We start from the raw sequence: 13,874 nt of genomic DNA, 5'->3' as shown, positions 1-13,874 counted from the left end.
GACTTTATCTTTATTCTTTTTTTTTTTTTTGTGAGGAAGATCGGCCCTGAACTAACATCTGCCAATCCTCCTCTTTTTGCTGAGGAAGACTGGTCCTGGGCTAACATCCATGCCCATCTTCCTCCACTTCATATGGGACGCCGCCACAGGATGGCTTGACAAGCAGTGCGTCGGTGCATGCCTGGGATCCGAACCGGTGAACCCTGGGCTGCCGCAGAGGAGCGCACGCATGTAACTGCTTGCGCCACCAGGCCGACCCCATGACTTTATCTTTATTCTATTGAATTTTTTATTTTGACAATTCTATTTTTAATTTACTTAAGTGTTTCTTGTTCTCTGATTTTTCCTTTTTAAAAAAGCATCTTATCCTTATTTTATAGATGCACTATCTTCACCAATTTCACTGAGGGTATTAAATAGATTAAAGAGAAAAAGCTCTTCTACCACCCAAACTTTCTCTACTTCCTCTAGGGCTAGTTTCCTGTTTATCTTGATCCTTGTTTTTGTTATGCAGATTTTCCTCACATTTAAGAATTAGTCAACAGCAAAAGTAACTAGAAGATAATGCATTAATGGGCTTCACTTTAGGCCTTATCTAAATGAAATTAAATTAGAGAACCCAGAAAGGTGGAAATGAAAAGGACCTTACCCTGCAATACTAATACTCAGTCTAGCTTCCCTATACTTCTGTTTAATTTCTTTAGAAAAGAACCCTCTGATTGGGAACCTGGTGATAGATCAGTCTACATGCAGTGAGTGACAGGCTTGATGGGGCTTAACTATCCTAGGTAATACTTCTAGTTACAGCCTCTCTTCAGCTTTCCATTCTATCTGTGGTGTCTTTGGGGCTCCCTCCTTCCCCTCTCTACAGGTGTTCTTGCTCACTGCATTCCTTACTCTTTTTAGCCATTCAGCACTTTTCCAATTGTTTTTTGGCTTCAGAGGCTGACGAAGAGTGGTGGTGTGCTGTTGCTGGCTATACCCAAGCTGACAGTTAAATATTCAGGAGTCTTATGAGATGACTGTTAAACCATTAATAACTTCAAATTGACCACTGTGCAAGTATTTATACTACAGAAATTGGCAAACACTACAAATCAGGGCTTTTAAAAATCCCCCTCACCCCTCCTGAGAGCTAGCACTGATATCTCTCCTCTGTTTCTTCTTTACCCCTCCTCTTTCTCTTCTTTTCTTGTGGGTTTATACCATTTTAATTCATTTATTATACATTTAATGGGGTTGCAGGAAGGAAAGAAAATTAATGTCTTTGCTCAGTCTACTATCTTTAACTGTTTTCCTCTTTTTCTCTTTAGGGTTGCATTATATAGTCAAACTGTACTGCATGGCAGTACACAGCACATTTGGTGGCACTTACAGTGATGCATTTCATAGGTGGTACACAGAACAGACCTCTTACCTGCATATCCAATTCATGGCATCTTTGAGCAATTTCTTCCTTTGCTGACAAAGCTTCATTTAGTTCCTCCGTAGTTTTCTTCAACTGATTACAAACAAAGAGATACAATAAATATTTCAATATGAAGTGGCAACAATTAAAAATTACAAATATACAATATAGAAATAAAACATTTTTCCCCTTTTCTTTCTGAGGGGCAAAGAGAAATCAAGAACCCTCTGCAAGAGTTAAAAGAAGGCAATTCTAACTTGAACATCTTTCAGTCCTAAGCCTGTCTCTTCTGTACTTCGAATTTGGCTCTTCCCTCACATCAAGTTTTCTTCACATCTTCTTCTATCTAGGCTACGTGGTTCTTGGTAGTGTTGATTCTGTAATAAGTTAGAAATTTAACTTTGGTAAAATATGTACGTGCTCAAGGAATAGGGCTTTAATTGTTAAAATATACAACTAGTTATTTTAACACAAGTTTTCTAGTCATATTAAACCTTTGCAATAATTTGTATACCACAGTTTTAAAGTAAAAGATTTTTATTATTCTGATTCTCAACACAAACCAAACATTCCCAAATTGTGTCCCATTACTGTATGAAATCTAAGTTAGCAAAGTATGAAAAAAAATAATTAAAATTAATTAATTTTTAAAAAGAAAAATTAATTAGATACCAAAAATTGCAATCAAGGTGACAATTTTAAAATCAAACACCACAAAATAAGGGAAAGATAAATTACAAGTTGGGTTAAAATTACAGCATGTCCAAAGATTTTCCTGCAAAACATTTAGAAATCACGGGAAAGAAATGAGAGAAGACAAAGAATACAAAGAATTCTGTTCATGCTTTGGAACAGATGTCCCAGAATAGCTGGAACATAGAAACTGACAATGTAACTAACAGTATTTTATTAAAAAGCAGTAATTAAAATTACAAAATAACTTTTCTGTTAAAACCGTAAGAATACATTATACAGTTCTTTTAAAAATAAAGTTCCTTAGTTCACTTAAATATTTATTGACAAATTCTTCACTTCTTCACAAAGATAAAGGGTAGAGGAGACATCTTCAATTGAAGAATAACATGAAATAAAAGGTAAAATATCGTTTGTATTATAAATAAATCATAAGATTAAATGCACACCATCTTCCAGGAATGCATCTATTGTGTTAAATGTGGCATTCAGAAAGTATCACTAATGAATAACAGAAAAATCATTACTAGAAAACACAAATTACAATAAGTTAAAGAAGTTAATTTATTTCAAAGTGGGTTACGCAATAACACTTTAATTACAAATTACAAATTTAATTACAAATGTGTAATATCTATTAAGTGGTTTAAGTTCTTGGATTTTAGGTAAAAAGTAAAGAATTATACCAATATATTCCATAAGCAATTTCAACTGAAACGTTCTTTTCATTAATTTCTACAGTTTATCCTTTTCAATCTCTGCATGGATAAAAACAATGCAAAATTAGATACCTGGCGATCAAGGTCGACATAGGCATCATTTCCAGCAGAGACAGGAGATTCCTTACTCATCAGCTGAAATTAAGATTTAAATGATTATTAACCATGAGACAAAAGAGACTTTCTATATAATATACTTATACAACAAACATGAACACCCAGCCACTACAGAGTTATAAAAATGAAAATGAAAACACAAATGTAAAAGGAACATTTTTCTTTTTTTCTTTTTTTTTATAATTTTATTTATTTATTTATTTTTTCCCCCAAAGCCCCAGTAGATAGTTGTATGTCATAGCTGCACATCCTTCTAGTTGCTGTATGTGGGACGCAGCCTCAGCATGGCCGGAGAAGCGGTGTGTCGGTGTGCTCCTGGGATCCGAACCCGGGCCGCCAGCAGCGGAGTGCGCCCACTTAACCGCTAAGCCTCGGGGCTGGCCCAGGAACATTTTTCTTATACATTAAAGCTTCTCAGCCTGGAACTTTTTTTTTTCACTCAGGATAATGCCTTCCTTTAAAAGTACACGTCTGGGCCAGCCTGGTGGTGTAGTGGTTAAGTTCCCATGCTCTGCTTCCGTGGCCCAAGGTTCGTGGGTTTGGATCCTGGGTATGGACCTACGCACCGCCCATCAAGCCATGCTGCGGTGGTGGCCCATATATAAAGTAGAGGAAGATGGGCAACAGATGTTAGCTCAGCAACAATCTTCCTCAAGCAAAAAGAGGAGGATTGGTAACAGATGTTAGCTCAGGGCCAATCTTCCTCACCAAAAAAAAAATTAAATAAAATTACATGTCTAAATTCTGGTGCTCATTTTCACTATAGGCCCAGGCATAAGAATCAAGTATTCCCTATTCTTATCACTAAAAAGGCAAGTCTTTAAGTTAAAAATGTGGCTAAATATTTAAAAACACTGACTTTTCAGTAAAAAATGGTAACACTAAGTAACTATTTCTAAAGAACAAATGTGGGCAACATCAATATTAGCCAGAATTAACTGGCTAAAGTCTCATGATAACACACGCACACACAAATCTGTCTTAGCCTCTCTCACTCTTGTATTGAAAGAGAGAAGGTCCAAAGGGTGTACGAGGGTTTGGGGGCGAAGGGGGTAAAATTCTGATTGTGACAAATGTCAGGGGCAGGTTCAAGAGATCTCAATTTTCTACTGTTTCTTTTTTATGTTCTGAGGACAAAAGAGAGAGAGGGACAATTAGAAATGTAGGGATGTACTGTTGAAATATCTTCTAATTTCAGCCTTCATCCCACTCTCGAAAGAATTGAAATGTTACGTTCAGTTGTACCTTTTTCTCTAGATCAGTGGTTCTCAAAGTGAGGTCCCCAAACCAACATCAGCATTGCCTAAGAATATGTCAGAAATGCAAATTCTTGGGTCCCAGCCCAGATTTACTGAATCAGAAACTCTGGTGTTTAATATAAGTCCTCTAAGTGATTCTGATGCATACTGAAGTCTGAGAACCACTACTCTATATTAACGTAATGAGAAGACTTGAAAGTCCCTTAGCATAATTAGGGGTAAAAATCTCAGAATAAAAACACTGGCTTCAATTTTTATGCTTTTATTTTGAGAATATTAATAAAAAGATTTTTAAAAGACTTTTCTTCCAAATGAAAAAATAATACCCATTGTAGAGAAGGTAAAATTCAGAAAAAATATAAGGAGAAAAAAACCATTATTCTACCATCCAGAAATAACCACCTTTATAATTTTTTTTTTTTTGCTGAAGAAGATTCACCCTGAGCTAACATCTGTTGCCAATCTTCCTCCTTTTCTTCCTTGAGGAAGATTCACCCTGAGCTAACATCTGTGCCAGTCTTCCTCTATTTTGTACGTGGATCACCGCCACAGCATGGCCGCTGACGAGTGATGTAGATCTGTGCCCGGGAACCGAACCCAGGCTGCTGAAGTGGAGCGTGCCAAACTTAACCACTAGGCACAGGGCTGGCCCCTCACCTTTACAATTTTGAAATATTTAAGAAGCTATCTATGCCAATCATGGGGCTAGCACAGTTCAAATAAGAAAGACAAATACACTATAGTGCGATAAAGGCTGTGACAGATATTCAGAGAGGAAGTATCTAATTCAGAGGCAGGAGGGAGAAGGGAGTGGAAGTATTTTCTTGTAGTCTTTTTCCTTTTCCCATTGTTACACTGTAGTCCTTTTCACAACACAGCAACCTCTTAATAAAAATCTAGGTATCCCACTCTCTTAACACAACCTTCTCTCGGTCTACGTCTCCCATTCAATTACATCTAGCATATCTGTTCCTCAACTTCATCAGGGCTTCCAGGCGCCACACCTCTCTACTCTCTCCTTGTCTTTCAGTCACAGCCCATGTTCTTCTTTTTTTTTTATTTTTATTTATTTAGTTTTTTCCCCCAAAGCCCCAGTAGACAGTTGTATGTCATAGCTGCACATCCTTCTAGTTGCTGCATGTGGGACGCAGCCCCAGCATGGCCAGAGAAGCGGTGCATCAGTGCGCGCCCAGGATCCGAACCTGGGCTGCCAGCAGCGGAGCGCGCGCACTTAACCGCTAAGCCACGGGGCTGGCCCGATAGCCCATGTTCTTATAGTCACTTTCTTCCTTACTATGCTTAGACTCTCACGTGAACACTACTGTTTTGCCTGCCTAAAGTTCGCTCCTCTTTGTTCTGCTAACAACATCAACTTGCTTTTGGAAATCTCCCCCTCCCTACTTTAGCTTCCTGCTTCATCATTTGTTTAATCAATTACCTTCTCTTTCTAGCCTAGATTTCATGGTCTATTATTTTGATGACTTTTGTCAATATAATCAATTCTCCTCTTACCTCAATTCCTTCTTCCCAGCTAAATCTTAATCCAAGATCAATCCAACTACCTAATTCTTCTGGCCATATACCCTGGCCATATACCCTGACTGCTAAGTACTGAGAGAGTAACAAAGTTTTTAAAATCATAAAACACTATTAATACATAGTTTCCAGTCTCAACTGGGCCTTCAAAGTTGCCCAAAAAGTACACTTATGCTTCCCCAGTCAGCAGTCTCTTTACTCCCTTTAGAGATTATTCCAAGCCCTTCCCACTTCTGAAACCTCACCAACTCCCCTACACTCTTCATCCAACCTGGCTTCCAGATAAGAATTTCCCCAATTTCCTATATCTTAACCTACAAAATTGGCAACATTCACGCCCATCCTCTCTTTCTTCAATCTTGTTATAATACAAGCGCTATTCTTCCCAGCCAAGGCCAATCCTTCCAGTTGTGCTCTCAACCCAGTCTCCTCCCAGCTTCTCACAGACCCTATACCACTTATCATCCTCTCTTATCTCAACCTCTTTCTTTCTCTTGTGGCTTTTTCCTATTAGCATTTAAATAGTTAAAAGACTATCATTTACTTTACTACTACTTACATTTCTCTAAAGAAGATAACATACAAATGGCCAACAAACACATGAAAAGATGGTCAACCTCATTTGTCTTTAGGAAAATGCAAATAAGCCAAAATGAGATACCACTTCACACTCACTGGGATGGCTATTATCAGAAAGATGGACAATAACAAGTGTTGGCAAACAGGTGGAGAAATTAAAACCCTAGTGCATTGCTTGTAGGAATGTAAAATGGTGCAGCAACTGTGGAAAACAGGTTGGCACTTTCTCAAAAAGTTAAGCATAGAATTACTATATGACCCAGCAATTCAATTTCTAGGTGTATATCCAAAAGAATTAAAAACAGGTGTTCAAAAAAAACCTGTATACTCATGTTCACAGCAGCACCATTCACAATAGCCAAAAGGTAGAAACAACCCAAATGTCCATCAACTGATGAATGGATAAACAAAATGTGGTAAATCCATACAACGGAATATTACTCAGCTGTAAAAAGGAATGAAGTATTGATACATGCTACGACATAACCTTGAAAACATGCTAAGTGAAAAAAGCCAAACACAAAGGCTACATATCATATGATTCCATTTATATGAAATATCCAGAATAGGAAAATATATACACACAGAAACCAGATTACTGGTTGCCAAGGCTGAAGGGAGGAGGAAATGAGGATTGATTGTTTAATGGGTATGGGGTTTCCTTTTGTGCTGATGAAAAAGTTTTGGAAATTAAATAGTGGTATACTGTTTGCCTAACATTATGAATGTACTAAATGTCACTAATGGCAAATTTTATGTTATGTGTATTTTACCACATACACAAAAAAATCGAAGTCAGTAGCACCTGAATAAAGACATAAAAACAGAACGCGTCTTAAAAGAGAGAGAGAGAGAGACTACCATCTTACAAAAGCCCTTCTTCAGTCTCATAATTTTATCCAGCTAGCCCGTCATCCTCCGAGGGCCAATGAGTCATCAAGCCTATTGATTCGAGCTCTGATGCTTTTCAAATCTGTCCACTTCTCTCCACCCTGACTGCCATATTCAGGCTTCCATCATTCTTTACTAGATAATTACCAGTCTCGCAACTGCTCTCCCTTTTTCTAGCCTTGTTTTCCTCTAACCCATTCTTCTCATTGCATGGATTTTCTTCTTATTTTCTCCTTAAAATCTATTCATCAGTTTCCAAAATTTCAACTCTTAACAAAACTGCTCAATAGCCTAATGATTTCATGTCTTGTTTCATCTCTAAGCACTTCCCACCTACAGGCATTCTTTCAATGCCTCCAACATACCAGGTAGGTCTTGCTTATTCTTGCTGCCTGGACTTTAGAACAATTTCTGGCCCTTTCTTACCTCATCTCATCCTTCAGTGCTCAGTCTAGACGGCACTTCCTCTGAGAAGGCTTCCCGAATGTCCTCAAACTGAGTCAGATACTCCCTGAGGTACTCCTACATTTTTCCCATCAGGGCACTTTTCACTTTGAATGCTTTGCATGTATCTGAACTGCTTGTTGAGCTATTTCTCCCGTGAGACTTACACTTTGTGAGGAAGAGACCATGTCTTTATCTTTTTCATAGTTGCATCCCTAATGCCTACTACAGCTCCTGGTGCATAGTAAATGCTTAATAATTATTTGCTAAATGAATAAAATGAACAGACACATAATCTATTCTTATAATCTAATTGTACATATAATTTTATGCATTGCTTTGTTTACTTGACATTTTAAATGTTTTCCCTTTGTCATAAGACAACCCCCCTCCTTTTTTTTTGTGAGAAAGATCGGCCCTGAGCTAACATCTGCCAGTCCTCCTCTTTCTGCTGAGAAAGACTGGCCCTGGGCTAACATCCATGCCCATCTTCCTCCACTTCATATGGGATGCCGCCACAGCATGGTTTGACAAGTGGTGCATCGATGCGTGCCTGGGATTCGAACCGGCGAACCCCGGGCCACCGCAGCAGAGCGCGTGCACTTAACCACTTGCGCCACCGGGCCGGCCCCACCCCTTTTTTTGTTTACAAATTTTTATCAGCTACATAATATTCCATGGCATAGAACTATCATGATTTAAACATTTGCTTACCAATGGATATACATTGTTTTTACATTTCTGTTAATATGAAATAGTTTGATAAACACTGTTGTGCCCAATCTTGGTCTCAATTTCTAAATAATTCCTTGGGATAGATTCATAAAATGAAAAGCACTCAGTCACAGATTTTAATTCAAAAAATGCTCCTGATTATAGATACAATATCTGATATTGTAGAAAAATTGGAAAATACAGAAAAGAGTACAGAACATCCAACCATTTGGAGATAGTTAACATTTTGGCAAGTTTATTTGTTTTCACTCATTTTAATTTTAATTTTTAACAGAACTGGGATTATAGCGCTCATGTGCTCTGTATCCTACCTTTTATTACCTAATATATTATCAGCTTTCCCCATGTCATTATGTTCCTCAAAAATATGCTTTAATGCCTACATAATATGCCAATGTATTACTACATCATAATTTGTTTATCTGTTCCCCTCTTGCTGGGCAGTTAGGTTATTTCTAATGTTTTGGTACTAGAAAATAATGCTGAAATAAACAATCTTGAGGCAATACAGCACAATGGTTATGGGCTGTTGGCTCTGGACTCAGGCTCCTTAGATCTGAGTTCTAACTGCCACTACCTCTTGTGTGAACTTTAGCAAGTTACTCACATTGTCTATGCCTCAGTTTTCTCATTTATACAATGAAGACGATAACAGTACATACCTCAAGGATTGTAGTTAATTTTTTTTCATTGTTTTTATTGTGGTAAAATATATATAACATAAAATTTGCCATTTTAACAATTTTTTTTTTTTTGGTGAGCAAGACTGACCCTGAGCTAACATCTGTTGCCAATCCTCCTCTTTTTGCTTGAAGAAGATTGTCATTGAGTTAACATTCGTGCCCATCTTCCTCTACTTTATATATGGGATGCTGCTGTAGCACAGCTTGAGGAACAGTGCATAGGTCTGCCCCTGGGATCCAAACCCACGAACCCTGGGCCACCAAAGCAGAGCACGCAAATGTAACCACTACACCACCAGGCCCGCCCCATTTTAATATTTTTCAAGTGTACATTTCAGTAGCATTAATTAAAATTTTAGTGAATTTTAAATGAGTTAAGAGATATAATGTAAGTACTAGCACTATCTAGCACATCGTAGATGCTACATAAATGTCTGCTATTACTACTTTTATGTATCTTTGTATTTCAGATTTCCTTAGGATAAATTTCTAAAAGTGGAACTACGGGATCAATTATAGTAAGGTAGAACTGTTAGTGGCCCCCTTATTCTTTTTCCTGTTTTTGTTTAGTAACAAAATCCTCAAATTTTGGCTGGGTCCATGACCACCTGGAATAAAGATCACATTTCCCAGTTTCCCTGTGTGGCTATGTGAGTAATATCTGGCTAATAGGAGTGAGAATTCCTGAAAGTTTACTTAGAAGAAGTAGATAACCTTTCCTTCAATCCTTCCTGCTGGCTGGAAATATGAATGTGATAGCTGGAACTTGAGCAGCCACAGCCGAACCACTAGGTGGGAATCATGTATTAAGGACAGCAGACAATAAGATACAAGAAAGCTGGGTCCCTGATGACTACAGAGCCAACCCAGGACCACTTAAGAGCAAATTAAACTTCTGTCTTGCTTGGGTGAGCCTCATTTCGGTATTTCAACACTCACCCTATATCTTCTAGGATGTAAAAGAGTATATCATTTTTTAAAAGATACATCAGTTTACCCTCCTACCATCAGTGCTGATTGCCAAACTGATCATCTTTTAAAAGCTTTGGTTTTTTGAAAGGTCCTGTGTATTAAAGAATTTGGCTGGCCTTTGCCCCCAGTTACTGGGAGGCAGCCTCTAGATCTCTGGGATTTCCTTACTGATAATGGGTGTCTCTCTTATTCATGGTGGGCCTCTAGACAGTTTAAGCTAAGGAGATGACTCCAGTGGGGGCTGGCCATGCCAGAAAGACCACCCACATTAGAGGGTTGGGGCTTTGAGTCACTTGATATCAGTCTGACCTCTGGGAAGGAGAGGGGGGCTGGAAATCGAGTTCAACCTCGTGGCCAATGATCCAATCAATCACACCTATAAAATGAAACCCCAATAAAACCTTTGGACATGAAGCTCAGGTGAGCTTCCCTGGTTCGCAGTACTCTCCATATTGCCACACATTAACATGCCAGGAGGGTGATACCTTGATTCCATGGGGAGGGGACAACAGAAACTTTGGGACACTCCCAGACCTCCCTCTATGCATTTGGGGGGAAAGGGAGCGGACTCTGATTTGTATCCTTTTGCTATAATAAAACTGTCACAGTTCCTGAGTTCTGTGAGTAATTCTAGCGAATTATCAAACCTGAGGGGGTAGTGGGAACCCCTGGATTATAGTCAGTTAGTCGAATTAAAATAAAACACTTCATCTTAACTTTTTTTTTTTTTCTTTTTTTTAATTTTTATTTATTTATTTTTTCCCCCCAAAGCCCCAGTAGATAGTTGTATGTCATAGTTGCACAGCCTTCTAGTTGCTGTATGTGGGACGCGGCCCCAGCACGGCCGTAGAGGCAGTACGTCGGTGCACGCCTGGGATCCGAACCCGGGCCGCCAGCAGCGGAGCTTGCGCACTCAACTGCTAAGCCACGGGGCCCGCCCTATCGTAACTTTCATTTAGCATTTTTCATGTTTGTTGTATTTTTTCCCTGTTAGTTGCATATTCATGTCCTATACTGTCTTCTAGTTCCCTTAAGGGTTTCTTCCATCACTTTTATGATTAAAAACATCCTCACATCCTGAGATCAACCACTTATTAACCTATATTTTATTTTTACTTTTATAATTTTATGTCTTACATTTGATAGAGTTCAGGACATGCTATCCCAAAATACAGCACATTGGAATATTGAATATTTCAAGCTGAAGGAATTTGAGAAGCAGCAGGTACCAGAAAGATTTTCTGACCTTCCACTGAAGCAGGTCTTAAGACCCTCATGTGATAGGTACCCTCCCTACACTTAGAGAAAAGGAGCATCCTTATCTCTGAGGACAGAGGGACACTGGGAGGAATCTGAATGAACAGGGCTTGCTGTTTCCTCCAGTATACTACACTGAGTAGAGTATTCAAACTCTTTTTTTGCCCTATCACATTTTTCCATGACTCTCCACTCTTCATCAAACCTAGCATCAAAACACTCAGGTTTAAACACTTCCTTGGTCTTCACTTCCTTGTGAAGGCTCTTGTGTCAGGTAAAATTTATATTAAATAAATTTGTATACTTTTCTCTTGTTATTTTGTCTTTTGTTACAGAGGCCTCAGCCGAGAACTTGAAAGGGTAGAGGAAAAAGATATTTTTCCTCCCCTACAGTTTCAGTATAAATATTCATCTAGAAATCCCTTTGGGTAGGTATGGTTGGAGTCAAAGATCCATTTTCTGCCAAACAAGAAAGCAATAGTTAAATGTGAGGCAGACTGCTGGTTTTAGATATTATTTATCATAGCTTTAGGAATTAGTCTACTATTCCTAGTTCATTAGGTCATTTAAAAAAATTAGGAATAGTTACTGAACATCTATAACTACAAGATAAGGATTTAAATAAAAATCAGAAATTTAAATGAATATGACTTTTCTTAATAAAAATGAGACAAGCTATACACACATGTAAAGAAAAAAATTCTCAAAAAGTCGTAAGAGAATCTCCTTTTTTAAATTTCTACTTCAATTATTTAAACTCATGTTTGCTCCTTCATTCTCTCACAAACTGTAAGCACAAAGCTCCAACATACCTCTTGAATGGCTGTCATGACAACATGTTGAACAGACTCCTCCATCATCATAATAGCTTGGATGTACTCTGAAAACAAGAACAATCTGGAATGTCACTGTTCAAGTTAAAGATAGTCAAGGGAATAAAGGCTAACACTTCATGAATTCTTATAAGAAGTTTCCTGTTTTGATTCTTCCTAGGAATTCCTCAATTATATATGGTTAAATATATGTGCCATAGGTAAAGTAAAAGCTGAAAATCACAGTATTTATCTTTCCTTGAGATAATCTTTTCCCCCTCTCACCATTCCTTATAAAGTTGAGGCTACAGCTCAAGGTCAGAGGTATGCAGGATCTCAGGAACTTAGAACAATGAAATGGTAAAGCCTAAAGCCAGGATGGAAAGGACTCCATATTACTATTCCTAAAATCTAAAAATTATCAGTCTTTCACATTATTCTTTGCTACATGTTAAAAAACTCTAATGTCTGTGCTTTATTCTTATGTGACATTAAAGCATTGAATTGTGTATAACTCCAACCTTAATATTTTCTACTATAGAAAAGAAAAAACTTAATGAACCTGAGAGCTGCTTAGAACAAAGAATTAAGATGAATTTAAAATAGAAACTGATATCATAGCTAAATAAATATTGTATAACACTGGGCTTTGAAATAGTGACCCACATCTCTAATACACCAAAGCACCAACTCCATCCATCTTACCCTCACCACTGCTGAGAAAGAGAAGAATCTCTTAGCTATTGGTAGTGACAAAGTTGAAAAAAATAATTTCTTGCCTTCCCTAAAAGCCCTGGAAGTAGTTTTCATTATTTTCAAAGCCAACAATGGATGACAAAAGTGGCATTATGCATAAAAAATCAATAGGCCAGTTGGATTCCAACAAATATGGTAAATATGTTTTAATAAGAAACATTCAGGGGCCGGCCCGGTGGCGCAAGCGGTTAAGTGCACGCTGCACTGCGGTGGCCCGGGGTTCGCCGGTTCAGATCCTGGGTGCGCACCGATGCACTGCTTGTCAAGCCATGCTGTGGCGGCATCCCATATAAAGCAGAGGAAGATGGGCATGGATGTTAGCCCAGGGCCAGTCTTTCTCAGCAAAAAAAGAGGAGGATTGGTAGATGTTAGCTCAGGGCCAATCTTCCTCATGAAAAAAAAAAAAAAGAAAGAAAGAAACATTTAAAAGGGTAAAGTGATTAGGAAATTTTAGCCTCAATCTGTCTCTCCCCCTAATACATCCAAAAAAACAAACACCAAAATATTGTCTCAGCACTCCAAGTATTATATGAAGGAGTCTTACTGTGAAATTGTTAAAGTGACCTTTCGGCAAGAAAGAGACATGTATTTGGAATGCCAAACTGTAATCCTTTGCTTAACAGGTAACTTGTTAAAAAAAAAAAAAAAAAAAGTATTTTGACAGCATTATTAAATTATGACATTTTGACATTCTGGTTGTTAATGTCAAAGCTTTTAGTTAACCAAAAACATGTTTTTAAGGAAGTAATGCCCTAAGGATATTTGTACCCAATCAAATGTGTGGTGATACTTACAAATATACACAACACACTTAAGTCACAGGCATTGTTCTTAGGTCAACAGTAGAAATATATTATAACTTAACCACTATTTGGTAAAAAAAAAAAAAAAATTCCTTTAGCCTAAGCTCTGTTTTTATTTTGTTCTGTTGTTAATGGGGAGCACCATATGAGTGCTGAAATATAGGGGAGTGCTTTTAGATATTTTGCTCACAGGCACCAAACACAAAATTC

At 37.9% G+C, this 13,874-nt stretch overlaps 1 protein-coding gene across 5 annotated transcripts in view; it reads right to left on the bottom strand.

Annotated features, from left to right (window-relative positions):
* Positions 1-13,874, bottom strand: part of HOOK3 (hook microtubule tethering protein 3) — a 110,190-nt gene that overhangs the window by 63,660 nt on the left and 32,656 nt on the right. For all 5 annotated transcript variants that reach the window (XM_087418598.1, XM_087418601.1, XM_087418599.1 and 2 more), the window contains 3 exons: positions 12,106-12,173; positions 2,893-2,955; positions 1,418-1,501 (listed from right to left, as the gene is read on the bottom strand). In XM_087418598.1, coding sequence (XP_087274724.1) covers positions 1,418-1,501; positions 2,893-2,955; positions 12,106-12,173 — 215 coding nt within the window. The remainder of the gene's footprint in view (positions 1-1,417; positions 1,502-2,892; positions 2,956-12,105; positions 12,174-13,874) is intronic.

This window comes from Ceratotherium simum, chromosome 28 (assembly GCF_057802395.1).
Source record: "Ceratotherium simum simum isolate JZ-2026a chromosome 28, ASM5780239v1, whole genome shotgun sequence".
Classification (NCBI taxonomy): domain Eukaryota; kingdom Metazoa; phylum Chordata; class Mammalia; order Perissodactyla; family Rhinocerotidae; genus Ceratotherium; species Ceratotherium simum.
Note: the sequence above shows the minus strand (reverse complement) of the source record. Positions and strands in the feature narration are given on the sequence as shown.